At 43.8% G+C, this 27308-nt stretch overlaps 1 protein-coding gene across 2 annotated transcripts; it reads left to right on the forward strand.

The window, feature by feature from the left end:
• Nucleotides 1-1220: 1220 nt before the first annotated feature.
• On the forward strand, nucleotides 1221-26920 carry RILPL1 (Rab interacting lysosomal protein like 1). 2 transcript variants are annotated; one of them, XM_050906712.1, is made up of 8 exons: nucleotides 1221-1520; nucleotides 5194-5344; nucleotides 10940-11058; nucleotides 12396-12614; nucleotides 16342-16514; nucleotides 17053-17145; nucleotides 21317-21404; nucleotides 23401-23495. In XM_050906712.1, the coding sequence occupies exons 1-8, from the start codon at nucleotides 1221-1223 to the stop codon at nucleotides 23467-23469; spliced, it is 1212 nt and encodes a 403-aa protein (XP_050762669.1). In that variant the 3' UTR covers nucleotides 23470-23495. The 2 variants fall into 2 exon arrangements, with proteins under 2 accessions (XP_050762669.1, XP_050762668.1); XM_050906711.1 differs by lacking the exons at nucleotides 21317-21404; nucleotides 23401-23495 and adding an exon at nucleotides 23904-26920.
• The last annotated feature ends 388 nt before the right edge of the window (nucleotides 26921-27308 follow it).

Genomic DNA, 27308 nt, shown 5'->3' on the forward strand with positions numbered 1-27308 from the left:
ATCTTACCCAAAATATAATGCATTATTCCTACATTGCATACAGCAAGTGGAGGACTGGGACCTAAAATTATTTCAGGGCACATTTAATTTATCTGTAAAGACTCACCCGGAGCACCTCTCACTAAACACCGTGAGAATAAGAACATTCAAAAGTGCACAGTCACACCTGAAGGCAAAAATACTGAAAAACTTAACCAGAAAAAGACATTTTGGTTTAGTTTAAATTCCTCTGTAAGTGGATCCCTGCTAGTAAACTACTTGTATGTATAAAATCTCCACTGATACTCTGAACACGTGTGCAGGCATAAAGACTCTCTTACTCTGCTCTTGCAGAGCGAGGGCCTAAAAACCCTAACGACGTGCGAGACCCTTGCCGTCCCGCAGAATGACTTGTTCACCCCATTACGTTTGCCTGCAGCCATCTGTTAGCCTTCGTCCTCTTTTGGAGCAGGGGACCATCTTTCCCCCTTCTCTCCTGGTACCGTACAAGTCAGCTTCGAACACAGGCGCCGTGCTCGCTCTTGGGCACCGTCGTGCCACACACACACCGCTGCGGCCCTGCCGCTGCTGCGAACCCGCTTCGGTGCTGGGTATCGCCTACGTGGGATCTCGAACCCTCAACACGCGTGGGTGTGACTTCTGACCCCTCAAACATGTGGTTATCATCCCCGGACGACGAAGCCCTGGGCAGAAGAGGTTGATACCACGAGTAATCCCGCTGCTGAAGCAACTCGGCGCAAGCATCAAGCGAAGAGCACCCGAAGAGCATCAAGCTCGGCTCCCCCAGCGCAGGGGAAGCGCACGGAAAGCCCCACAGAGCAGCGACTTTCACCCCGACTCCTCCCGGCGGGAATCGCCCCGGGAACCGGCGAGGCCGCGACCGCACCGCTCGGAGCCCGGCGAGGCGAGGCGAGGCGCGGCGGCCGCAGGCATGCGCGGAGCCTCGCCCGGCGCCTGCCATTGGCCCCGAGCGGCGGGGCGGTGGTGGCGGGGAGGCCGCGCCCGCCCTCCCGCCGCCGCTCCCCTCACGCCGCCCGGCCAAGTTTAAACACCACCGCCCGCAGAGCCAGCCCGAGTCCGCGGGAGTTGCGTGGGGCTGCGGCCCGTGTGTGTGTGTGGGTACGGGACGCCGGGTGAGGAGCGGTCGGCTGCCGAGGGGGCGCCCCGCCAGGAGAGCGCCCCGCCGCCGCCTATGAGGGCGCCGCGGGGCCGGGCGAGCCATGGACGGCGGCGGCGGCGGGGCGCCGCCCGCCCTGGAGAAGAACGCGGCGGAGCTGACGGTCATGGACGTCTACGACATCGCCTCGGCCGTGGGGCAGGAGTTTGAGCGGGTGATCGATCAGCACGGCTGCGAGGCCATCGCCCGCCTCATGCCCAAGGTGGTGCGGGTGCTGGAGATCCTGGAGGTGCTGGTGAGCCGCAACCACATCAACCCCGAGATGGAGGAGCTGCGCCTGGAGCTTGACCGCCTGCGCCTGGAGAGGATGGACCGCATCGAGAAGGAGCGGAAGCACCAGAAGGTGCGGGCGGGGGCCGGGGGGGACGCGGCGGGGCAGGGCTGCCCCCGCCTGCCGCGGCCGGCCTCGGGGAGAGCCGGGCCCCGGCCCCTCCGCCGCCGTTCCCCCCGCCTCGCAGCCGCTGGGGAAAACAAAGAGGGAGGCAGGGGTGCGGGCCGGGATGCCGCGGAGCCGGTGGGGAGCGGGCGGGGCACGCGTGTGGGTACGGCCAGGGCAGGCTCAGGGGCTCTGCGTGGCTGAGGGTTTGGGTGTGTTGTTGGTGGTTGGTTTTTTTTTTCCTTCCCTCCTGGAAGTTTCCTTCCTCCTTCCCTTTCTCCACCCCTTCCCAGTCACTGCATTTCCTTCCCCTTGTGTCTCCGCGATTAGGACTCCTGCTCTATCCCCTCTCCTGACAAGAGGATAGTGCTGCTTCCTGCTAGGCCAGGAAAGGTCACTGACAATAATATACTTTTCTCTCCAGAGCTGTGAATGATTTAGCAGTCTAGTTTTCCTGGCACACTCATCGGGTAGGCAAGTCATAGGAGAGACATGGAGGTCCAAGTGATTTCAGGGCAGTGTTAGAGCTGAAGAGTAGGGAAGAGCACTCTCCCAGATTCCTGCTCCGTCCTCTGATGGTAAGATGTTGTCCCTTGGCTTGATCTGGGGTGGTCATAGTGTTCCCTGACCCCACTCCCTTGAAAGCCCAAGTTAGAGATCATTTCTCATATCCTGTTACCCTCCTGTGGCAGGACAGCATGAGCTGCTCCACTTACTGCAGTGAAAGTGGCAGATCTACTCTTTAAACCATCCAGATAACTGATTTAAAGCAATGGTTCTTCTAGTAAGTGACTGTGCTAAATTATCACTGCTGCCTCATGCATTCCTGCTTGCAGACACAGATTCAGAATAAAGAGGAGACAGGGAATTTCTGGAAGAGAGACCTCAAACTTCAAGACTTGGCTTTAACTTAAATAAATTCAAGTTTTTTTTTTTTTAAAAAGAGTCAGCTAGGGGACTTTTGCTTAGCATATGGAAAATCCAGGATAATTCCTGCAACATCTTGCAGAGGAAGTCTCAGGGCAGCGTCTCTGAAAAGGATGGTAGAAGATCTTTGATGTATAAAGCCCTGGTAAAGTCTCCAGAACATGAAGTAAGAAGGTCTAGAGAATAGATATGTGTACCAAACCTGTGGCTTTGCCCTTCTAACAGATCTAACTTGGAGGCAAGCGCGTGATCTGTTGTGCTGGGCCCATACTGTGTCTGGGCCCTCAGCTAGAATCAAATTAGCTCGTCCTGGGCCCTAGCTGCCAGAAGGTTTTTTGAAGGCATGTCACCTCTGGGAAGAACTGCCATGAGTCACATCTCCCCATTGATTGCATAGAGACCACTGTATTGCCAGTCAACAGTAATTCTTTATCTCGGATATTTACAAAATGCTGCGTGGTGAAGTGAATACTGAACTGGACCCGGTAGCAACACCTGGTATCATTGTACAAGTTGATGTTCTGTGTAGATGCTTCTGAAGTTCATGTATGCGTTTAAAAGTTTCCTAAACATGTCAACTGCTAACACTGTGCTTGCCAGATGTCAGCTGATCTCCCTGCCAGTTAACCACCTCTACTCTGCCAGCTTCTCTGATAGTCACGAAATGGCTCACAGAGTGTTCAGACAATCAGACAAAACTTTGGTGGAAATATATTTTAACAGGGAGAATAAAATACATGATACATACATATTTTTTTTAATTGAGTTGATTCCCAGTGCGCCAAGTCCCTATAGAACAGTAGTGTCACATCATCTGTGTTCGAGTGTGAGGGTCTGAAGACTAACTCTTTGACAGGACAGATATTGGTAAGCAGAAAAAGCCAGAGACTGAGAAATAGTTGTGACCCAAACGCCTCCAAAAAACAACCCGGACAAACTTTTAGTGGTCCTTGCAAGCATCAGTTTATGAGATTTTAGCACTTAAAATCTTTAGATGTGAATCTGTTTTGCCTGTAAACCTGGCTTGGCACTGCCTGGAGTTTCCTGAGCTGGCTGGCACCTACTGGCCCATAGATCTGCCTTCTCTGATACCTCTACTAATGAGGGTTCGGAAGTTAATTTCTGCTCCAATTCATTGGGCTCTTCAATAGCAATAAATAAGAAAGTTTGCCTAGGGAAGCATTAATATAGTTGTGCGTTTACGGCGCAGCCACACATAAATGATATAAGTTTAGATAGTTTGGGGTTCTGTGTGTGTTCTGTTTTGTTTTTATCAGTATGCTTATAACTGATGAATGCGCTGTTTTATTATCTAAACTAGGTCAGCGTGTTATTTTAGCTACAGAGTTGTAATATGCAGCATCGCTGTAAATACTCTAGGTATTTGGCAATATAAAGTTCCATTACAGATTTGCTTTTCTCTCAAGATAAAGTTTCAAGTAAAATAGAAGCGATTCATGAAATTTTCTTTACTTCTTAATAATTAAGTCTGCATAGCTTACAACACCTATATGTTACTTATAATCTATTTATCATATAGTGTTTTCTGCAAAACTTTTAGCAAGCATTATAAAATGATGGCAATGCAGTAATAAATGCTGGAATAAAATGGCATTTGGACCCGCAAGTCAATAGGAACGTGATTTCCCTTTATCAGAGCATACATTCAAAGCAGAAAGCTATCGTTTAATCTCTCAGCAGAGCTTATTTTAGCCTAGAGCTGTGCTTGGCGGGGTTGTTGTCTGAATGTGTTTTGTTGTTAGGTAGGAAAGGGGCATGCTGGATGAATGTAAAAGTTGGCAAGTGACTCGGCCTGGCTCCAGTGATTTGCATGCAGCTTTTTTTGTTTGAAGCACATACATGAAAGCAGAGCAGAGAATGCCCCCCACTGCAGAAGGATGATTTATGGCAAAGGCTTTTGGAACAAGTAAAGCTCTAAATACAACTGTTTTTCCTTGAGGACTTTATACTTTTTGTCCTAATTTGACCTTTACAGGGATTGGTGACAGCTGCTCTTGACACACAGTGCCCTGACAAATGGGAGTTGTTGTTTTGACTAGTCTCACTGTCACTAACATAGATGCCACTCATGACTTTCCATATAGAACAATTTACATAAGAAGAAGCACAGTTTTGTCTTGTGTTTGCCATGTGAGCTAGGAGCTCTGGGTTTTGCTGCACAGTATCATGCACTCATTATCTTACACTTGTGTTTCATAACAGAAGTTTAGAGTAGAGATGCTACTCTTTCAAAATGAGCATGCCTAACACTGACTGCCCTGGCCCACGCTGTGTGATGTTTCTGGGGCATTTACAACAGCCTTTGCGGCTGCTTCCTGGGATGCAGGAGGTAATTCTTGCTCGTGTTTTGTTATCTTGTCTAACACAGCAGTCCCCTTAATCTGGTCCTCACAGCAAAATGGGGCATAAGGAGCCATCCTTTGGGTAACTTGCACGTCAAAAATGTTTGCATCAGGAATTGTCTCCTCATGTATTTACATTCAGCATCTAGCAAAAGGAGACTTTGATAGTTGGTTTCTTGATGCTGGCATTAGAAAAGTAGATGTCTTCTAAGAAATTCAAAGGAGTCTCATTTAATTGTTTTCTGTAGGAATCATAGTAGGATTGTTACTAGTTTGATCTGTAAATAGTCCAGTCAAAGACTCTTAACATGTTTAAAAATATAAATGTGTTGTCCCGGTCTACCCTTTAGGAATTAGAACTGGTGGAGGATGTCTGGAGAGGGGAAGCACAGGACCTTCTTACCCAAATTGCACAGCTGCAGGAGGAGAATAAACAACTGATGACAAACTTGTCTCACAAAGACATTAATTTCACAGAAGAGGAATTTCAGAAGCATGAAGGCAAGTTTGATACTTCAAATTCAGTACTTGCTTTTGTTACAAAAAGCAATACTTTATCAAAATACTTTGACTGGATGTTCTGGCTTTTTTTCCTATAGATTAATGCAGGTCTGGGGTTTTGGTTTTTTTACCTGACTAGAAAATCTCTGAATACATGGTGAAACTTGAAGACATGATAAGAGGTGGGGGTAGGAGGGAAAGAAAAACCTGAACAGCTTTTTGTTTGGCTGAGAAGCATCTCTGAAAGTAAAGTCTAGCTTCCCTTTTTTTTTTTAATATATCACTTTTTTTTTAGCTCGCATCTTGCAAAAAACATTCTTAAGCCCTCCTTATGTTTTCTAATACAAAAAGAATAATCCATTCAGCAATGTTTGTTTCACACCATTATGCACAAAAATAAGTGCAACTGTTGATCTATTCAGGATAACTGTTTGTAAAGCAGCACATAGAGATTTCTTTGTCTGAGTTGTATCAGTCCACCCTATGGAGATATTCTAGGAGAATATTGTGATACTCTCCTAGAATAGGAGAGACTGATTTTACTTGATTTACCCGCCTTTAGGGTTCCCTCACTTGTTTGGGACTTATGGCCAGTTTAGAATAAGTGAAGAGATTTATAATCCAGGGAGTGGGTGAATCCTAAAGAGTTGAAACAACTAATTTCTGGAAGCAAGAACGAAGTTCAAGACATAAGATTCAGACTTGCAAGTACAGGTAGATTTCACTGCAGCAACTGAAACAATTGCCACCCTCAGCTCTCACCCACAGCTCAGCAAATAGCTCTTTCCCAAGAGCAGGGGCAGATGAACAGATGTCTGTTTGCTCCACAGTTCATAGCACGTTATCTGATGCTGCTAGATACCAAGTCCACTTCATGATACTTTGCTGGGGTTTAAGCTGAGGAGTTTGGAAAAAAAAAAAAAATGGCTGTGCAGCTTTGGGGATGAGGCAGCCTTGAGCTGAGAGATGGGGCGGACAGCTGAGCATGGTAACAGCGTCACTCCAGCAGCAAAACCTGCCTGTGATGGTGAGTCAGTCTGGAAGTGGGTGGCTTCCTGAACTATTTGTGCGTGGACAGGACTCTGGTCCACTGCTTCAAGCCACAGCTCCGCTTTCACGGCAGGTTCTGATTATCAGTAAAGTCATGGCTCCCTCAAAAGGCTAGCATCCTGTGTGTAGCATGCAAAGTCACTGGCCGGTCTGAAAATGAGACCATACAGCTGAGCCATTGCAGCTCTCCAGCAAAGCATTAGGAACAAAGGCATATCCTTTTCCAGACACTGGAGGTTGGGATTAAATGGAGGCTTGCTGTAGGTGGATGAAACTCTGTCCAACACTGCAGAAGTTGCACTTGCTTTCTCCCAGAGGCTGAGTACTGCTCACTTGCCCTGGGGAGGAGTATAATGAAATCTTCAAAAAGTAAAAATTGTTAAACCTCTCAAGATCACCACTTTTTTTAAAACAAATGCAACACTTTCAATTTAGGAGTCAATTAAGGCTGATGTTGAGCTGCTAATTTGCCATTACAAACTCCATGCAAAATTTCAGAATGGCAGTGATGAGTCATGGACTCATAGTCATCAAGACTATGACATCTTGTTATAAAGAACCAGCTTCCCCTTTGTTTTCTCTTCTTTCCTTCTTTTTTTCCTTTTTTTTTTTTTTTTCCTCCTTCCAGTGGGTATCTAGCTTACTGCGGCTCATGTGCTTGTATTTAAATATAGCCATACTCTTCACATTCAGCTAGCCAAGCAAATGCCAGGCATGCTTTTCATGTTACTTTTACTGTGTCTACCCAAGTATAATAACACAAACAAAACCCATAAACCCATTCCGGAGATCAGATTCTGGGATCACTGATATTCTTTTGCCAAAGTCATCAGTTGAAGTCAAATCACATTAATTTATAGCAACCCCATCTTATTATTGGGACCTATTATATCAAACCCAACTGTTTTCCTTTAAGGAAATCTTGTCATCAGTGAATGGGGATAGATTTGTCTCAAATGACTTGTTTGGATAGTGTCAAAAAGCAGTCATGCTGCTTTTTTTTCAGTCTCCATCATTTGATCTGATACATGTAGAGTCTACAGAGGCAGGTTTTCAAGCTAAATACTTTGTTAGCTGGACTAACTTTGACCAGACTCCAGTCTTCGTATCTCAGCACGACTTAGTATTGTGATCATGTCTCCCCTTAGCAGCTAGCCCCTGGGATTAACAGCTTGCTGTTTTCTCGCCAGACAGTTAAAGGAGTTATTTTTAGCACAGGCAACAGAGGCCAGTGATTTGGGTGTGCAAGACTTTGAGATTCAATCCTTGCCAATTAATAGTCATATCAGAGTTCACAGAGCCTCACTTTAGCATAATGAAGGTGTTTATGAGAGGCAGAGGCAATCCTATCTAAACAGGAGTGTTCTGCACAGAGGGCATCTGCTGAGAGTCTGAGCAGAGCAGGGTTCATGTGAAAGGACATGTGGCAGAATATGAAATACACAGGAGGGGTTAAAGATGAGTCTGCAACATCCATTAATGCTACTCCTCCCAAGCTCAAACTGAGCACTACTTGATGGTGCTGACTGATTGGAATATCCTAGTAAAATGCCACAAGCAAACTTGACCCAACGTGTGTCAAACAGGACAAGCAGGCTGCTGTTTCACTGTAGAGAGGGGAGCTGCTCTCTCAGACTGGCTGTGGTAATATAGACAAGCAGCAGGATGTGAAGTTGTGTGAACCTCTTGTGCTAGGCTGCTGAGGAACCTACAATTCCCTTTCAAAAGTGGAGGCAAACTTCTATTCTAAGTATTTAGGTAGTGGTATAGTGCTACAAGCCCTGACTGGCACTTTGGCCTGTTGTGATAGATGTCGTATAAACACAACAGTAAACAGATCCCTAAACATACACATGAAGGATGTTGGGGGTTTTTTTTCTTTCTTTTTTTTTTTTTCCAGCTGCTTTCCTTTTTCTTGCTCGAACAATGCTATGATCACAGCAATCCACAGGAAGCTGCTCATAGGATGTGCCTAGGGAAGCCAGCTGGGTGTGCCATTTAAGATCTTGCAGTTATTAGAGTTTGAATCATTTAGAGATAATTACTTTATATTTAGGGCACTTAGTGATTTCCCTCTCTTCCTCCCCAGTGCCTGAGGAAATGGAAGATGATGTGACTGTTTCACAAACACTTCCCACCTCTCCTTTCCCTTCCTCTTGAAATAAAAATGATAATGTAGTGATTTGTGCACGCAATTGAAGTCTTTTAGGTTCACCAAATGTTAGGGAGAAAAATGAGCACAGTGGGAGGAAAAGCAGTCAGCACTGAAATGGTACTTTATTCTTTAAATAGCACCTGCTATCTAGAGATCTCAAAACATCTCACAAGTACTAATGAATATAGCTGCACTCACTATTCCTAGCTCCTACTGGGATGAAACCACCAGTCTAAAGTTTCACTGCAGTCCCTCTGTACTTCAAGGCAAAGTTTTGGATTTTTTTGTTTTTAAATACAGCTGATATTTTGGGCCCCAGCCCTGAGACTGGCTGCAGAGGGTGGATCCAGGAGCCTGTAGTGAGATTACACTGGTGTATCAGACCTGTGTTGTGATAGGAGAGTGTGGATCTTTTAGAAGAGTTAAGTAGCAGCATGTGTCAGTGTCTGCTTGTCCTCCTTGGTGGGTATGAGTTGTTATCACAGTGAAGAATTAAAATTATCCTGCAAAGAACTAGAACCTAGGGCAGAGAGATGATAAGGACCAGGGTCCAGAAATAGAGCAGGCAAACTTACCACAGAATTAAGAGATGAGAATGTAATACTAGAATGCGAACACCATGTTACTCTCAGCTCTTTTCTGGGGGTTTGACAGGAACACGTCCTTTGAACCAAATTCCTGGCCAGCCATGATCACCAGTCCTTTTCCCAGCAGAGCGGTTACCTGTTCTCTGCTGTCTCTGGGAGACTCTAGGTCCTTTAGCAATGAGGGATTGGAGCTGCTGTTCCCTCTGTTTGCAGTAGTATGCTTTTTATGCCTGCATGGGAACCCACAGCTGCTGCAGGAGTGCACGTCCACCAAGAGTTACTCCCTTTCTCTCTCTCTCTCTCAGGTTTGTCTTGCTCTACTGTATTATCCATCAGTTCAAACTGTAGATGATCTGTAAGCTGGAGTTCCTAAAGGCATGCAGCCTACATTCTCTTACGGGAGCAACTTTGGATTTCTCTGATGAGGGTAGAACATAACCAGAAAGTCTGAGCTGATGTTAGAAAATAGAGACTTGACAGCTGGATACATTTGGTGTGTGTGCAGTATATTTCTGATGTGGGATGTGGGAACTGCTTTAATGTATTAAAAAGGAAGTGCCTTTCCAGCCACCCCAGAGGGGTGAGTGAATGACCACCACTCGCAGTTCGTAAATGGAGGAAGCTGAGGACCCAAGTAACTAAGTACTTTGCCAAAGGTAATAGAACAAGACAGCAGTAGGCCCTGGATTTGAGCTCCTGCTTGGACCGGACTTTGGCCAGAGCAGCCACACACTGCCCTGGTCACAGGCTTTCATCTTCAAGCCATCCTATGGGATGTTGTGCAACGTGATTTTATGTGATAGTTTAGGACCATCAAACTGCATGTTTCTGTGCAGTTATCAGGAAAAGTTAGTGTAGTAGTTTTATCATCTCACTGAGTTAAATCGTCTGGTCTGTGTTTGCTCTGAAGGGCCAATCACTGTAGTGCCAGGAGTTCTCGATTATCTCCGTAATGGTAAATAATGGAAGAATGCTTCCTGTTTTGTGATTTATGACATTTCCTAATGATTCGTTGGTCAGATTTCAAGTTAATCTAATCCTTTATTTATTTTCAAACAGGATCAATGTTGGGTTCTTGGCAATGTTCCAAACATCTTTCACAAGTGAAATGCCATGTAGTGTTTTTCTCTGAAGTACAGTTATTCTAAATATGAATTATCACACAATAGGATGGGGAAAGGGTTGCAAAACATGAGGAGAAAATATGTGACCATAATTCAGAGCAAATTTCTGTTCTAGATTCAGGGCGGGGGTACCCTCTGAAGGTCCTGCTTCATCTCCCTTCACCCAACACAAAACTGGGTTTCAACATAAAATCATTCTACTCCAGTGCACCTCAGCTGGTTTGGATCTAGATGCAATCCACAATAGTGACATGTTGTTTAGATCTTGCTGAGGATCCAGACCATCTTTTTTACAATTTTCACAGGGTCTTGGCCAGCGGATTCTACGGATTATCACAGAGATAACCAAGCTCCCTGGGGCATGGTGTGAACACTGATGTAAAACCACTGAGGCAGCAAGATGTAGCAGTGTCACGCCACTGTTATAGATGTTTCTGAGGGCTGTTAGTTCCTTTTTTAAGAAGTTTCTATGCAGTGGCTTGACGGAGTGGATTGTGTCATCTATTTTCCCTGTTACCCTTGAAGTAACCTTTAAAGCATCTTTCAACAGCTTCTTTGTAATTCTACCAGCAGGCAACTTCCAGAGTCTTTACCTAAATATTTCTCACTGTTATTGTTCTCAGTCTCAGCAGCTCCTGATTGTCCTTAGTTGGTTTTCTGTGTTCTTTTTTTTAACCAGGAATGTCAGAGAGAGAGCGGCAAGTCATGAAGAAGCTGAAGGAAGTGGTAGATAAACAGAGGGATGAAATCAGAGCAAAGGACCGGGAACTCGGGCTTAAAAATGAGGATGTAGAGGCTGTAAGTGGCTCTTAGTCTTCCTATTTCTCTTCTTTCTCACCCATACTTCCATAGCCTGATTTCAAGTTTTAAGTTAATGTAGAATTTGTAAGCAATGCCGGATTATTAGTCCAGTAACTGAAGTGTCCAGCATAACTGTGGAGTGTCCAAAATGATTAGGCAGTCTTCAGTGCAGACACACACCCTCTGCTGCGTTCAGAAGGACCAGGCACACTTGGAATGTGACTGGAAACTAGTGTAACAAGAGAGGAAGATGGGGGAAGGACAGGTTGTTTTGTTTCTTTCCTTAAAGACCTGATACCTCTCCCCTTTCACGGGAACAGGACAGGTAACTTTCTCTGGCTTCTTGAATCTCTTTCTGCTTTGGCAGTGCAAACTTCCTCAGCACCCCCATGCCTCACCCCACCCAGAGATCCCTGCTGTAGGTGAGCACGCTACTGTATATTTTATATATGCTCTCTGCAGAGTTTGGCAGCAGGGACTCCGCACATGCCCTCCCACACCAGGGACGCAATGTGAATTACCTCTTTGCAAGGGGGTAGGAGGAAGGAGCCTGAGCCCAGCCGAGGTCACTTTTGCCAGCAGTGAACAGAAGGTCACTGAGAGGATGGGTGGCCCTGGGGACCACAGCACAAGAGATCCGAGTTTAGTCTTAGATGAATCACAGACTCCACTGTGACTTTGGGAATCACATGATGTCTTGGTTCTTTCTGTGTCAGGAGGAATGACCTCCTTACCCATATTTTGCTTCCCATCCTCACACTGCCTCATCTCCTGAGGCCATGGGACTTTTCTGGTGCTAATGAGGGCCAGACCTAGATGATCTCTGCTCTACCCAAGTGCCTCTGGCAGGTGCTGTGGCCTTTCACATTGGTGCTGTCCATACGATGCCCAGCAGGTCATATCCTGCCTTATGAGAGAGCCTAAGACCTCAAAGCAAAGTACTTATAATAGAAATTGAATACTAAGGATTCCTCTGTCTTGTCTTTCTCTCTTCTACTGTGGGTTAAGATTTGATTCAGAATCCCATAAGCCACCCTATCCTTGAACTTTGCTTTTTTGAAACATAATATCAGAAGTGATGGATTTGCTTTTAGCTGGAAAATTCCCCGTGCTAGGGGAAAAATGCCTCTTTACTCTAGAAGCCAATTCAATTTTGGTGACTGCAACTGTAGTAGATAATTAGATATTAAAAAACCTAATCTGGGGGTGAGGAGGGGGGAGAATTTTCCAGATTAAATTCAACAGGAACCCACTACTTTAACATGATGTTTGGGAGTTGGCCATCATGGCTGATGGCTGAATGGATGCTGACCTATTGCATCAATGCTTTGCAGCTTCAGCAGCAACAGAACAGGTTAATGAAAATTAACCACGACCTGCGGCACCGGATCACTGTTGTTGAGGCTCAGGGGAAGGCGCTGATTGAGCAGAAGGTGGAGTTAGAAGCATACCTGCAAACCAAGGAGCAGGAGATGGGCAACCTGCGAGCAGAGCTGGGGAAACTGAGAGAAAAACTGCAGGGTGAGGACAGCCAAAATGGGGAGGAAGTAAAGGTAAGAGGCACTTTAAATCACTTTTTAAACAGCCTTTTAAAAAGCTTTGGACTTCATACCAAGTACCTCTTCTTTGGATAAATGTGATTGATACACATGAGAGGCAATGGTGGGACTTGAGGACAGCATCTTGTGTTCAGGTGTGACATACGGAGAGCAACGTCAGTCTTTGCACTGTGACAGGAAAGGCCCTGTTCGGGTGGATGATGACGCAGTGGAACAGACCCCTCCTTCCTAAAGGAGGGAACAGGTCTCACAGAAGGCAGAGTGGCAGCACAAGTTAGCAGTGGGATGTCTGCGTTAGAGAACAGCTCTCCCCTTAGACTTGGCTACCCATCGTACATCCTAGGGAGTGTAACCTTTGGGTCATGCACTAGGCTGCAGAATTTGCTGGATATCAGAACAAATCATTGCTTCAAAAGAGAGTGTTCTATTAAAAACATCATGAAGCAATCCAAAACCTCTGGAGTATCAGCTGTTAGTTTGTATTGGAGGCAGATAGTGTTTTGGTAGTGCTGTATTAGTATGTTTGGCTTCATTTTGTTTGTACACATCAGCCCCTTCCCCCAAAGGAAAGCAAACTGATCCCTTAAACAGTCCGGGTTTTCCAAAAAATGAACAGCTGAAAAGTAGCTTAAGCCTTGCTGAGTATGCAAATATGCAAGCCCTAATGGGTCCTAAAGGTGCAATGCACTATGATGGTGGTGGCATGTGAACCATCGTAGAAAAGAAATTGTGTCAGAAGGGGTCCCAGAGGCAATGCAGAACTCTGCACACTTGGTCCTTGCAGTGCTTATGGTGCTTTTGATCTGTCAGGACTAAAGTGGTCTTTTGCTACCAAATCAACATATAAATATTTGAAGGCACCTTTTAGAGTGACCAACTTTGGCCTTATTTCTGCTTTCGCTTCCTGTTAGAATTTGTGCAGTGAAGTGTTACTAGCACAAACATTCATGAAAACCAAATGTTACTGCTTGCATACTCAAGTAGTTGCAGGAACAGGCAAAGTGACAATCTGCAAATTGACTTGGTGCTGAGATCAGAGCAGTAGGAATGCAAACCTCAGGGGAGCTTCCTGAGAAAAAGATGCATCTCTGATCTGTTGCATCCCTTAGTCCTCTTTATGGTTCCTACCATTTTTCTTTGTGTGTATGACACTACTTCTGTCTTACTAAAGCAAATGTGCTGTATTTCCCTTTCCTAATGCCTCTCTTAGAAGAGTACAAGATAGGATAAGGGGTATCGTGACATGAAAGAACTTAGAGGAGCACTATCATATAGATCTGTTTGGCTGGATGCATTGGTAAGAGCTCCAGTACCAAGCGGCATTGTAAATGCCTGATAGACTGCAGCAGAGTGTGAAACATCCAATTCACTTGTAGTAGGCACGAATATACATCAAGAAGCAGAGGCAAAGGCTGATGGGGTACCCTGGTCCCCCCTGGAATGTGACAGCCAGCGTTGTGTTAACATGTCATGCTGAATTGGGCGAGCACTGTATTAATAATGAAAAGGGTGATTTCATTGCTGTTAATTCAGCCAGGACACCCAGCTTTGTAAATGGGGCTGTGGAGCCTAGGCCTAGAGCCAGCAGGAGTGAAAGTGTCTTCAGTCTCTGGAGAGAAAGGATGCATTCTTTACCTCTCTCTAACTCATCAGTTCCGTGGCAATGGCGCCTCTTCTAATTAGAGCCATTTCCCGCTCTCTCTGCCAGGATGATGGTTAGACAGGGATTGCAGTCGGAAGCAGAAAGCTAGAATAGCTGCATGCTCTGGAATGGACATTGCTTGTTGGCTTCAGTCAAGTACATTTGCATTGGCTACAGGCTGCTCAGTCTTTGCTGATTTGAGCTAAATCTAGGAAAAATAGCTTATTTGGGCAAATGTGTGGGGCAAATATACAACCAAAAGAAGAGGCATCGGCTCAGACCCCTAGTCTAGAGGGGTGAAAAAGAGGAAAAGTGTTTGGGTAATTTCCTTTGAACCTCTTGTTAGGTTGCATCAATCTTTATTCATTGTATTCTGTGTAACGGAATGCATTTGGATGAATGGGGTGAATCAAACAAAAGGACAAGTGAGCATTGCTCTGCTGCTTTGTCTTTGCAGAACAAGGACTGCAATCCCTGCTGTAGAAATTGGTATTGCATCAACCTTAGCCCAGCCAAGTTTAACCTGAAGTCATGTATCAATAGATAGCAAAACTGTTTCACAAACACCTGAGCTCAAGAGAAGGTAGGATCAGGCTTACAAAAAATTGACTCTTTAAGAATTTCAGTAGTCAGCTCCTCACATTTCCAGCTTGTATCCCAGCGAGGTGTCACTGCAACACAGGAGCTCTGAGACTCTGATCTCTGCATCCTATTAGGAGGACGGGTGGCTGACCTGGCTGCTAGCATCTCTGACTTCATGTGCTGGCCTCTAGTCAGTCCTTGCAAAAAGCATCACATTTCAAATGTACTTTGCTGGAACAGAGTGCCTTGCGTTTATTTGTATTGTTAGAAATCCTGCAGACCTCTAAAGGCTTGTAGCTGCTTTTCAGCATCTTGGTTCTGAGTACCTTTCCCAGAAGCTTGTGATTTCTCATTAACTGGTCCTCAGCTCTGTGCAGCTACTGAGTGCAACAACAGTAGAGGACCTGAACGATGGTCTTCTGCGTGCTGTGTTTATACAGACCACAGTTTCACAAGCGGTTAGGGCCAAATAGTTCTGTGCAAGTACAAAAGTCTACCTGGGTGACAGGAAGCGGCTCCACAGGCCTGGGAATCCAACCGTGTGCCTAGAGTGCAAGTTCTGGCTTGTTGGGAGCCACAGAAACTGGGTGGTGGGAGATAAAATTCCTCCAAGCTTCCAGTGAACTCTTCTCAGAGGAAAAGAAGAGACAAGGGTACACGTGTATAAATGCCTCATCTAGCATTCATCTGCAGTTTTCTTCTACTTTGTAGGTAGATCCTGCTGCTAACATCAATCCTGCTTTTTTAATAAAGGCATTAAGGGGATATAAACTTAAATCTCCACTTAATATGTTTACATCTTTGTGGGAGGAGCTGGAAGGAACTGTCATGATTTTTGCTATGCAGTTTTTTCAGTGTTTATATAAAAGGCTGATGTTTGATTTACCCCATTTGTTAAAAGTATGAATTCCTTAAACTGATTTGTTTATCCAAAATTGGACTATACATTTTCAGTGGACTTTCTGGCAGTCTGGATTCCACAGGAATCTCTCCACAAGAAAACTTACCACCTATAAGGTGGCTAAGGTTGGACCCTGTGTTCAGGCCTGCTAGAAACAATTGGTGTTTGTTTGTTTTCCCAAACATGTAACTCTATGAAAGATTCCTGTGAGCACAGGGCTTTGATTGTAGGTCACAACACTTAGGTCTTCCTCGTTTGCAAGCTGTCTCTGAACACCGGGTGAAGAGAGGTAAAATACAGCTCAATCATCTTCTAGAGGCCTGCCATGGCCTCACCAGTCCTGTGTGTGTCATCGGTCAACCTGAGCACAGGAAAGAACAAAGCGATCAGATCACTGAGCTGTTCTTGCTGACAGTCTTTAACATGAAAAACAAATTCCTTCTACATTTTTTTTCCTCTTAAAATTGGTATGTTTCTCTTAAAAGAGGATTTAATAGTGCTGAAAGGAAGAGGTTGGGAAATAGACTGATAAACACTTTAAACTTCTCAGACATGCACTCGCATGGTGAATTTAAAGCCCACGTTTCACTTCCTAGACAGAACCAAACAATGATGACTGCCTCTCAGAGTCAGAAAAGATGGCAATGGACTTAAAAGATCCGAATCGTCCAAGATTCACCTTGCAGGAGCTCCGGGATGTCCTTCATGAGAGGAATGAATTGAAATCTAAAGTGTTTTTACTTCAAGAGGAGCTTTTATACTACAAAAGGTAGGTTAGATCTCCTCTCCTGTTGCGTGCTATACACAGAGGAGCCATAGGGCAGGTCTAGAAACAATAAATGTGCTCTTAAATAGTGTCCAACAAGCTTCTATTTCTGCAAAGGCTTAAAGTAGAGATTGCAAGCATACAGCTTTAGTTTGAATCTGGTTCCTCAAAATTGGAAAAAACTATGTCCTTCTGTAACTCCCAGGTTCCCCTTGACTCTTAGAAAGACTACAAACATTTAATACTTTTGAACTTAAAAAATGAGAATAAGAATGAGTCTAAAATGAAAATTCTGGAACTTCTAGTCAATGCATTCCTCTTCTCCCTCTCCTTCTCACAATGGGAAGAAAATATTGAAAGGACACCCAGTTCTAGGTGCTGTTTCTTGGTTGACAGAAAAATCTCCCACTGATTTCACTGAGCTGGCAACCGATCTTTTTGCATTTCTTCATCAACAGTACTTCCTCAGATTGAATTTTACACCTTAATGTGCTTCCATGGCTTGGGAGGAGAACATTAATTATCTTTTCTTTCTTTCAAGTGAGGAAACAGAAGAAGAAACTAGATCCCCTCAACCTACACCCATAATTCAGTCAAAACCCTCAACTCAGCCTGAATCTGGAATCAAACGACTGTAAGTAGCATATTTGCTAAGGATACTGTATATAGTCTGCAAATACTAAATGTTTCTTATGGGCAGGACAATTTTAAAGAATTAAAAAATTAAGATAACCACATCCCTAATGTATATGGGAGAGACATTGAAGGAGCACTTGACAGGTATCATGAAACAGCAGTTGGCTTTGGCCAAAACTTTTGCCTAGATCTGGGACAACTTTCAGTCTCAGATTATTTCCTGTGGCACCTTTTGCTCCCTACGTGCAGAAAGCAGTAGGGAGTCCAACAGTACTTCATGTGCTTGTGTTTATGGGCAAGACTGGTGTGCCCAAGAAGCCCACTCCAGTTCTAATGTTTCTTTAAGTACACTATTCAGGCTAACCAAAAGAGCATGTATTGCAGTGTTTTATTATAGCCGTTACGAGCTGGTGAGCTCTTAAACACAGACATCTGATCTTCCTAGAGAATTTTCTTGTCTGGGCCACGTAGTCATACTCCAAAGGGGGGTGCTACTAATTGCAGTCTTATCCAGAGCACCGCTCAGCCCGTCCTGTGTGCCCAAAACTGAAGTCAGTGCCGGATCTCAGTGTGCAAGGGTTGTAGGAACAATGCTCCTGTTCAAGTGCAAGTCCCAGTTCCTTAACACACAGATCCTAAGGTGGTGGAGTGTCAGAAATGACTGGCCCCCAGGTTATGCTCAGAAGACGTGTAAAGAGTGTTGTTCACAAGTAAAACCAGCTGCAGACCTGTAGCAGTTGGGCGTGGAGAGCGAGGTTTCCCCATGACCTCACTGTGCCTGTTTCCCTGTTGACCTAAGCCGTTAGACCCCGACTTGCACTATGCGTGCAGGACAAAAACCTTTTGTTTGCTGATGAAATTTGCTGCTGGAGAGGATGCCAGCTTTCTTGGCTATAAAGAACTCCATGTTCTTCTGGTGAAGTATTTAATGTCACTGTCCGAAACCTAAGCTTACTGCCAGAGGTGTGCATTTACTAGTATATCACTTAATTATAAAATCACAGTGTTAGCCAATCCATTTGTCTGTTTAAACTCCCTCCTTGTACATTTATTTATTCCAAATTAAGTCTTGTAACCTTATAGCAAGTCTTTGGATTTTTGTGATACTGGAAGCTTAACTTTAACTGCATAAATTATTTTGGAACAGTCTTTTGTTTCCACATAAAAAGGTCTTCCATCCTGTCCCCATGTCTATAACCTTCAGTCCTTGTTTAATAATAGCAGCAGCCCTGTAAGAGTAAGTTCCATTGGAAGATCTGGACTGATCCAAAACACCATAAAGTCAGGAGGGCACTTTTGATTATTTTCAGTAGACTCCAGCTTCTGTCTGTGCTGCTTTGTTTGCTGAGAGAACCCTTCCTCTCACGTGACTAGAAAATACACTTTGAGTTTGGACTGAAGTTTTCATTCTGCAACTGTGATGATGATAATACTACTTTGTCTCACAAGATCTCCACTGTAAAGTTTCTCTTTTCTTTTAAATTTATTTTAGTACTTTTTAAAGCTTACCCCGTTGTGGGGGATGGCTGGTTGCAGCTTACGCAGTTTGTGTTGATTGCAGTTTCCATGCTTGATTTATGAAGCAAAGGCAGCATTAAAATGTAAATAGACGTTGCAAGACACAGCACATGCTGACGAGGTATTAGCTTTGACCCTGCCTTCTGTATACATATGTAAGCAACGCTGGGAGCCGTGGCAGGAGGCACATAAGTGTTTTCAATCAGTTATTTCAGTGCTTTCTTCCTCTCAGTTAATTTATTAGTGAAAACCTGTTGAGCATCAGACTGTTCAGTCAATGCACATTTTCAGGCACCTATCTAATCTTTCTGTTTCTCAGATTCTGTGTTAAATTCATATAACTAAAACCACACACAATAAAACATAAAATCATGTTGCTTTGGCCCCTTTCAGAAAAGGCAAGAGTCCTCTTCTGCCAGACAGTGGAAGCACATATTGAACCTGCTGTTAAGATGAAATTACTTTCTTTAGCTGTTATGCTCTGTCCCCAGTTTCTTTCTGCTCTCTCTTCATTTAGCCATCATATTAAATAAGGGAAGATAAAACAGTCTACTTAAGTAACCTGAAGGATGGTAATAGTTTTCAGGTTTGTCTTATTCTTGCAGCCTATCTGGATAGGATGTCTAGTGTGAGTTTATTTTCATTCCCTGCTCTTCTCTGTGTGTTGTCAACAGTGTACTTGTAGATGGGCTTTAAAAAGACAGGAAATTTCACTGCTAGGAAAAACAAAGAACCCAAGTGTAGCGTCTGTTCTGCCCTGTTATAACACCCCTCCTGCCCCACCTGCAGTCCCTGCCTGCTGCGAGCTGTGTCCAGAGCTCCCTTCTCTCTCTCCCAAGCAGGATGCTGTCAGCACCTCACTTTATGGCTACCTGGATAACACGCTGGCACATAAACTCTCCGTACCTAATGATGTGATGAAAACTTGTAATGCTGATATCTGCGTGCAGAGTGCCTTTACAAATGAAAGTAGGGTTGCTTTTCCCTCTGTTTCAGGCTTTTCCTCCTGATTAAACACAAACCTGAAGTACAAAAATAGGAGGCACTGTTCCTGTCCTCTCAAGAGAAGCTTTATGCTTGCCTGTGTAATGTGCCCTTTTTTCCTTGACCACGCAGTATCTCAGGGAATGAGACATATGTATATGTAGCCTGTGCCATCGAAGATGTGCTCAGGTGATTCTGTGCTGCGTCCCCATAAAGAAAGGAAAACAGAAGTTACAGAAATCAACATATTTTTTTCACTCCCAGGGTTTGCACGTTTGGAGCAAACTCTGAGTTCTGACCTCAGACAGATTGATTTCTACATTTGTCTCTACCACATCACGTGTCAGAGTTTTGATGAAATAATGTGACCAGGAGGCTTTATCGAGGAGGAAAAGTACAAGGATTAAAAATGCTCCCTCTGTTTTGAGCAGAAAACGCCCTTTTGTTTTCTCTTTAAGGATACGTGCTTGTTTGTCACTGATGTAATGCCTGAAACAGCCATAAGTTTTCTTCCTATTCTTGCAGTCTACAAAAGCTGATGTGTCTGTCTCATTTCTGCAGCTCACGGACCGTGCCACAATGCGTAAAAATAGAAGTCCTAGCTACTGCTAATGATACAACAATGTTTGCTTGTTTGTTTTCATTTTTAATCTAAGAATAGCAGTTAGAGTGACTGTGGTGGGGAGACCTGCATTTGCTCACAAGTGAAATGTCTCTCGTGATTTCAACTTAATCTTTAATTGACATTAGTCCACAGTTCAAAAAAATATTTGGCACAAGGGAGAACCTCTGAGGAGAATCCTTAGAAAAACAGAGAGTGTTCCAGGTATGGATGAAGGTGTGTTGGCAGGTTTGTGTGGGGCTGGCTGGGCATAGAGCACCTAGCCAGCGTGTTCTCTCAACCTCTAAGTTGCATGAATTGTATAATGCGTAGTGAAAGTGCTGAACTCTTACAAAGAAACAGTCTTGCTGCTAGCCAGCTAGAAAGTGTTTCTGCTAGAGTAGTTGCAAGGTTTCAAATAAGTATTTAGCTGCCTGCAGTTGGCGTCTTTCTGCATGTGAAGCAACGCAGGTTTTTTTGGAACAGATACACAGGCCCTTTAACCAAGTAGCTTGCATAGGAGGTTATTTCAAGATTTCACGTGTGATACTGGTTTTTAACTTGAAACTATCAACTGTAACATTTGTAAAATCTTTAACTGTAATGCTGGTCCTGTCTAACCCTGTTTTCCGTGCAAATATCCGGTAGTCACAGCAGAGTCCTGTTTTGTATTTCTTAACATACACCTTCATCCTTCATTTCATTATGTATGTGCCTGTTTGTCTCTTGGGAAGAAAAATGTGCACTCTGCTCTGCATTGCTAGAGGTAGTAATACCTTGATGAAATCCAACCCAGATTGCAGGCTGCCTCACAACAGAAAAGTGGTATCTTTTAGACATTCAAAAGCAATTTAAACTGTTACAATGACTGCTTTTTCTAAATAAGAGTTTTTCACTGAGGAGAGCTGTCTTGGGTGATGCAGATCCACCTCTCCCTGTAACATGTCCTGTGTGGTAATTCAAAGTAACCCCATGTATCATGTTTGCCTCTTTTCTTTTTAATGGAATGCTTTTTCTTTCCCTTGCTCCAGTCTTATCTCTTCTGTGTCTGTACTTTCCTGACCAGGATCTTTACAGCCATAATGCCCATGGTAGCAGCTGGATTGATTCCAGATGATCCCACATTGCAGCCAATAAGAAGACTTGTGTCCCTTGTAGGAATTTTTTTTTTAAATGTTTGGTACCGTGGTTTCCTTTTGCATGACCCTGTGTTAACATGCACTGCTGGTTGCATTCTCATCGGCTGCCTGTGGGATCACAGAAGAACAAAGTGCCAATCAGAATGACCAGTCAGTACACAACTCATCGTAGTCCTCCATGCTCATTCTCAAGTACTGACATTTTATCACCTTTTGCCTTAATGTTACCATGCTAAACCAATCATTACTCCTTAGAAAATTGTTGCAATATGCAATTTTAACCAGCATCTGTTAATTTTGCTTACTAAGCGTGCCTATTCACAATTCACACCAATGCTTTTTAAGAAACCCATGTCATTCTAATGACTTGTTACAAATCAGTTAGTTAGATTTACAGAATGTAATGGCTGATATCTACATTAATTTCCAGTGTTAATTATAGGCTGTTGCCTCCATGTCTTTCTATCTATGCACTGTATATTTTGTCTCTAATTATATGTTTTGGAATAGAGTATACAATCTCAATAATCAATTCTATCATCCTATTCTTGGCTGTCCCTGGAAGATGTACCGATAATTGTTAATGCAAAGAGACTTTGCATTAACAACTAGAACTGCTGCTTTAGTGATCTTTACATTTACAGCAGCAACACAGTATTCAAATTCTCTTCCTCTCCACACAGACATGCTTTTTCCAAACATCCTCCATGAGAGTATTCTAGGCGTAATAACAATTTTCATTGTTTCAGAAGGAATTAAAAAAGCCTAACCCTTCTGCTTCATGTAGAGATTTTATGAACGTATTTTTCTCTTACTGAATTTCATCATAAAGTGAAAAATTACTGAACTTTGACATTTGAAACTTACTGCATAAATACAGCAGTCCTTTGTGTGGACTTCAAGATACTAAGCCTGACCATGCAGGACCAAACATGCTCAGCAGAAAGCCTCAGTGACTAGACGCTTCTTTTATCAGCTGGAATTGGATCTGGCCCTGAAAAGACATAGCATATGTGTGTGAATTTATGAGCTCCTGTGATGAAGGTGGTAGAAAAGTATGAGGCTAATTAAGTGCAAAAGACTTATTTCACTATTAAGGCTGCACATTTGAAGCCAGGAAATGCAAAAGTTCAGGTCCTGCTAGCAACGTTAGTTATCTGGCATTGCACTTGTATAGCTTGTTATATCACTTTCTAGTCAAGAAATAATTATTCTTAATATTCTTGATATTCTTAATAATTATCATCATGCTTATCTGCACATATGATAGGATATTTTTTCAGGACAGCTGCCTTAAACCTGATCTGACACTCAAATACAGCCTCCTATGTGACTAGAGACATCGAAGGCAGAACTCCCTGGTCTGCACAAGGCGGCTTGGACGGTTGGGATCATGGTACTGAGGGGAGACTTAGGGGAGTGTGGGTGGAGGAAGAATGCTGAGGACGGTGGGGCGTGGACACAGGGTCAGGTTTATGCCCTGACAAATATTCTATCACCTGTCAAAGTTGAGTGTATATTTGCATAGTCTCTTACTGTAGCAGCATTTAGCAATTCCCATCCTGGATCAGAACTGCATTATGCTTGGTACTGTGCAAGCAAAACAGTATTTACCTCCTGAAGTGCACGATTAAAACCAAAAGGGTATGCAGCCAATTCAAACCTTTGGTAGCTGGAACCACAACTTTTGCATTTCTCAGCAGACCTAAGCACTGCACTAACAACTCTTGTACTGAACTCATGACGAACACTGAATTTCCCTAATCAAGTAACTTCATCCTATACAAATAAAATGATACTAAGGACTTTTCCAACTGTATTTTTTTTTAGCTCTGTTGTCAGCTGGCGATTTGTTGTTGTATTAAATGGCTGTTGGTTCATGTACGTCATTATCTTAGAGCACCCAAGCTGTGTGACAGGAAATGACGTGCACACTTGTGTGCATTTGTTTAGAGCCTTCATCCTGCAAACTCCTGTGCACCTACGTGCATTTATTCATTTATTTTTGCAGGAATCAAGTCTATCTATCAAAGTCTGTACACTTGGAAAAAATGTGGAGGCTTGTTTTCTTATCTTATGAACTTCCCTGCTGACACCCTTAAAAACATTCCCTATTTCTGCTTTATGGTAAATTATACAGATTTAATGCCAAAGATACCACTTTACTTATGCCAAGAAACTAACCTGTATTGTGTCGCTTCTTTATCTCAGGGCTGGGGAAGGGGGGATATACATCTAAAATGATACCTGCACCTTGCAGAGTCAACAGCATTTAGAGCTTATTTGAAGCTTCCATAGCCAAACCGCTTAAGATTGCAATGACTTCATCTCTAATAACATTTTGACATGCACTCCCATCAGGCTTCACTGCCTTGATTTTTGCAGATGCAAACAGATTTTTTTGCTCTGTGTTTTGTTGTGCTGTGTATCGTGTCGGGTGTTTGAAGTGTTTTCAAGATAGTAAACAGTCTTCTTTCTTTTCCCTCCCCTCCCTTACTCCTCCCTTCCCGGAAGGTTTAGTTTCTTCTCTCGTGATAAGAAACGTATGCAGGCATCACAGAAAAATGTCCACTTCCAGGATACTTTTGGAGAATGGTCAAATTCAAATAAAGATGACTCCTACACTGAACAAGGACAAGAAGCCCTACAGCACCTGTGACTAAAACCTTGAGGTGTTCAGTTTACCACAGTAGATCTCGACAGTCTAGTAACAAGAAGCTTCTGTAAACAAATCCGGCAGCTCATCACTTTTATTTGCCTTGCACACCTCAGTGGTTGTGTTTCAGATGTACTCTTCAAAAGGGATCCCTTGCCGTTTACTTGGTGACTGTTTGCTGAAAACAGAATCCAAGCTTTGTAGTAGCAGTCGCTGATACCCTGGGACATCGAAGCTTCTAGATGACTTGTTTTGTGCTGAATAACAAGTCTATGGTCTTGTTCATGCATTAACTACAGTAACACAAGCTTCTTTAAACCAAAAAAAGGACCTGTGCCATTATTAGAAGTTTGTTTGCAGTGTACAATATCTAGTGGCAAAGACTCTTTTACCCTGTTTGTTAACACTACCGGTTGTTTGCTTTTTATTTCTGTGAGAATTTTTTCAGGAGGGATACAACAGCTGGCCACTCTCCGTGGCAGGTCATAGCACTGCTGTGTCCTGTCAAGTTCAGCTGGCACCTGCATTTTGCAGAGTAACCACTTCGAAATCCACCTGATACAGATTGATAAACTGGAGTAGCCTTGAGAGGGATAGGGAGCGTACATTTCCCTTGCTGCTTATAGTGCCTACAGCATGAAGAAACCAATGTATGAGGTGAGCGTGCCTTGCATTTTGCCATGAGTTCTGCAGTATTAATGGAAAACAAATTGCTTACAAGAAGGAATTCTAACACTTGAATTTTTTCCTTCTTACCAGGGACTTCCCCCTAGAATAGCAGACAGCTGCTGTAAAGGCATTAGGTCTCTTTCCCACAGACAGGTTTTTCATTAAGTCACACTCCACTTTTCTGTCTAGATAGGACTGCCCAACTTGAGAGTGAAAGACATCCTCGACTAGCTGACATGAACTATTTTAACTGACTTAGAGATGACCCCAACTCAAAACGTTTTTCTCTGACCAGTCTAAACACTACTTGGGCAGAGCAGATGAATTCTGTATGTGCAGGCTGCTCCGCTGGTGTTGGTGGATGTTTAGGTAGCCTGCAGCTACAGGGGCTTAACTTGCCAGCAAAAGCCCAGCACAGCTGAACTGCCAGGAGGTGGGATTTAGATCTGCTTTGCAATTGAGCTCAAGAGACCCTTGGGTCTGACTGAGGTTGTACTTACAAAACCCATGACACTAAAGCCCCGTGCAGCGTAACTTGTGTACAGTCTGGTGTCAGCACTCACCCTGCTTCTGCACCACACGCTCCACAAAGGCACCTAACCAGGCGGGAGAGGGCGAGCGCGCCCGCGGCTCCTCGCGAGGGAGGTGCTGAGGTCTTTCTGTGAACTCGGCTGTATGCTAGGAGAGGCCGCGCTGGAGCACCGTGCCGCTGCTGAGGAGTTTCTAGTTATGACAAGGCCGTAGGCAACTTCTGCGCGTGTAGCTTAGCGCAGGGGGTTGTGAGCTGCTGTTGGCACCTTACCCCCAGCAACTGCATCTGCTCGGTATAGAGCCTCTTCTCGGGAGTAGCACTAAGAGGAGAAAACAATTGTCAGGCTGGAGTAAAGCTGCAACTACTCCAGGTGCTGAATGTAGGAGGAAGTCTTGAAGAACTCCTGAATGACAGTGAGAGGGTTTAGTGCAGGCCAGTTGTTTTTAATGCAGGGTGATCCAAGACTGGATTCTTTAATGTATATGCACAGCAAATTGTTCTTAGCCCATCTATAATGAAACTGCCAGGAAACTATTCTTGTAGTGGTGGGCTGAATGCTGCTCTGCGCCTGACTGTAACTGTGTTGTTTTGAACATGGCCCTTCGCGTGCTCTAGGTAGAGAAAGTGTTTACTGTGCCTCCCTGGTGTCGTTGCAGTTCAGGGCAGGGAGGAAATGTGGCCTTATATGAAAGATATCTGCATCTGAAATAGTGACGGTAGCGTCTGATGCTAGTATTAGGCAGATATGCTTTTGCCTGGTTACGTTTTGGTAACATATCTTAAGTTTTATGCTTACAGAAAGCTGTATCCATAGAACAGCAGTGCTTCCCCCTTGTGTGAAAAGCAATTCTTAACTGGCGGGGAGTGTCTTAATTTAATGATACTTAAGTTGCTGAGATCTCGATTTCACTTCCATGTTAGGAAAAAAAGAAGTACACTACAGTTATATCAGGCAGTTAAAGTAAATTGTGAATGACGCCCGTCAAGTCTCTCCCTAGCATAGTTTACCGTCATTTGGCACATTTAGAAGAGATGCAGTGATCAGAAACAATGCAAGAATGCAGCAGATGCACAGCCTGAATAAGCACATCACTTCTGAAATCAGCTGAGAGCAATGAACTGGGATAATAGAAATACCCAGACTGAACTGTTTTTCCCCAGCACCTAGGCTGGTGTATGACAAAGGACACCTCCTGGCCTAGTACGCGTAAAGCTCGTCCCGTACACCAGAGCCCAGTGCGCTATTGTCGGGTCAAATCTGCAGCCAATTTCAAACAATGGCACTAAGCAGTACAGCCTTCCCCCACTCAGCTCTGTAGCCCATTACCTCAAAAATCTAATTAGTTACTCCTGACCTGCTAGCATTAACCACTTCGCTCCTCGTTCTCACGTTTGAAATGCTGAGTTTATACACTCCAAGTGCCATCGGAAAGGATGGCGTGTAGGGAAGAGTATGTAAAGATTTGAAGATCTGTCGTGTATTGTTTCTCAATATTCAAGTAAAATCTGCTTTTAGAAAAGGGGCCAGGATGTTGTCAGGTAAGGGGTGTAACAATCCTGTCTGCAAAGCGCAGGATCACTGAAGTTTTCTGGGTTGTGGGTTGTTTTTTTTTTTTTTTTGGTTGGGCAGTAAATCATTTTAACAGTTTAATAAATATTTCTGAAGAACAAGTATTTCTACAAGACTTGTGTCCTTTTTTTTGTGGGAAGTTAATACCGTCTCTTCTTGGGGATGCAGCATAAGGGTCTGTCTTTTTTCCCCTGAAAAAGGCTCATAACAACTCTTCATGGAAAGAAAGCCTCAAACTGGGCCAGGTTTAGGATAGGACCATTCAAAGGCTGACAAAAAAATACAGTTTAAAATACATTAGCAAATATTTAGGAATGGCTTATGATGACAAAGTACGCGACAGAGCCTTTTCTAGAAAGCCCTGTAAGCTCCTCAACGGCAGATGTGTGTCTGTATATACACATCCTGGCTCTGAAAAAAGGAGATGCTTTGCCCTCAGTTTTCCCCAATTCAGCTACAACCAGCAGCAAGCCCAGTTTCCAGAACTGGATT

Source organism: Gymnogyps californianus, chromosome 16 (genome assembly GCF_018139145.2).
Source record: "Gymnogyps californianus isolate 813 chromosome 16, ASM1813914v2, whole genome shotgun sequence".
NCBI classification, from domain to species: Eukaryota; Metazoa; Chordata; class Aves; order Accipitriformes; family Cathartidae; genus Gymnogyps; species Gymnogyps californianus.

Excerpts from the sequence above, each read along its gene's own strand:
- RILPL1 (XM_050906712.1), top strand. The coding sequence starts at position 1,221 with ATGGACGGCGGCGGCGGCGGGGCGCCGCCCGCCCTGGAGAAGAACGCG. Across the intron at positions 1,521-5,193 it reads AGGAGCGGAAGCACCAGAAG|GAATTAGAACTGGTGGAGGA; the intron begins GTGCGGGCGGGG and ends TCTACCCTTTAG. Across the intron at positions 21,405-23,400 it reads TAAGAAGACTTGTGTCCCTT|GAATCAAGTCTATCTATCAA; the intron begins GTAGGAATTTTT and ends TTATTTTTGCAG.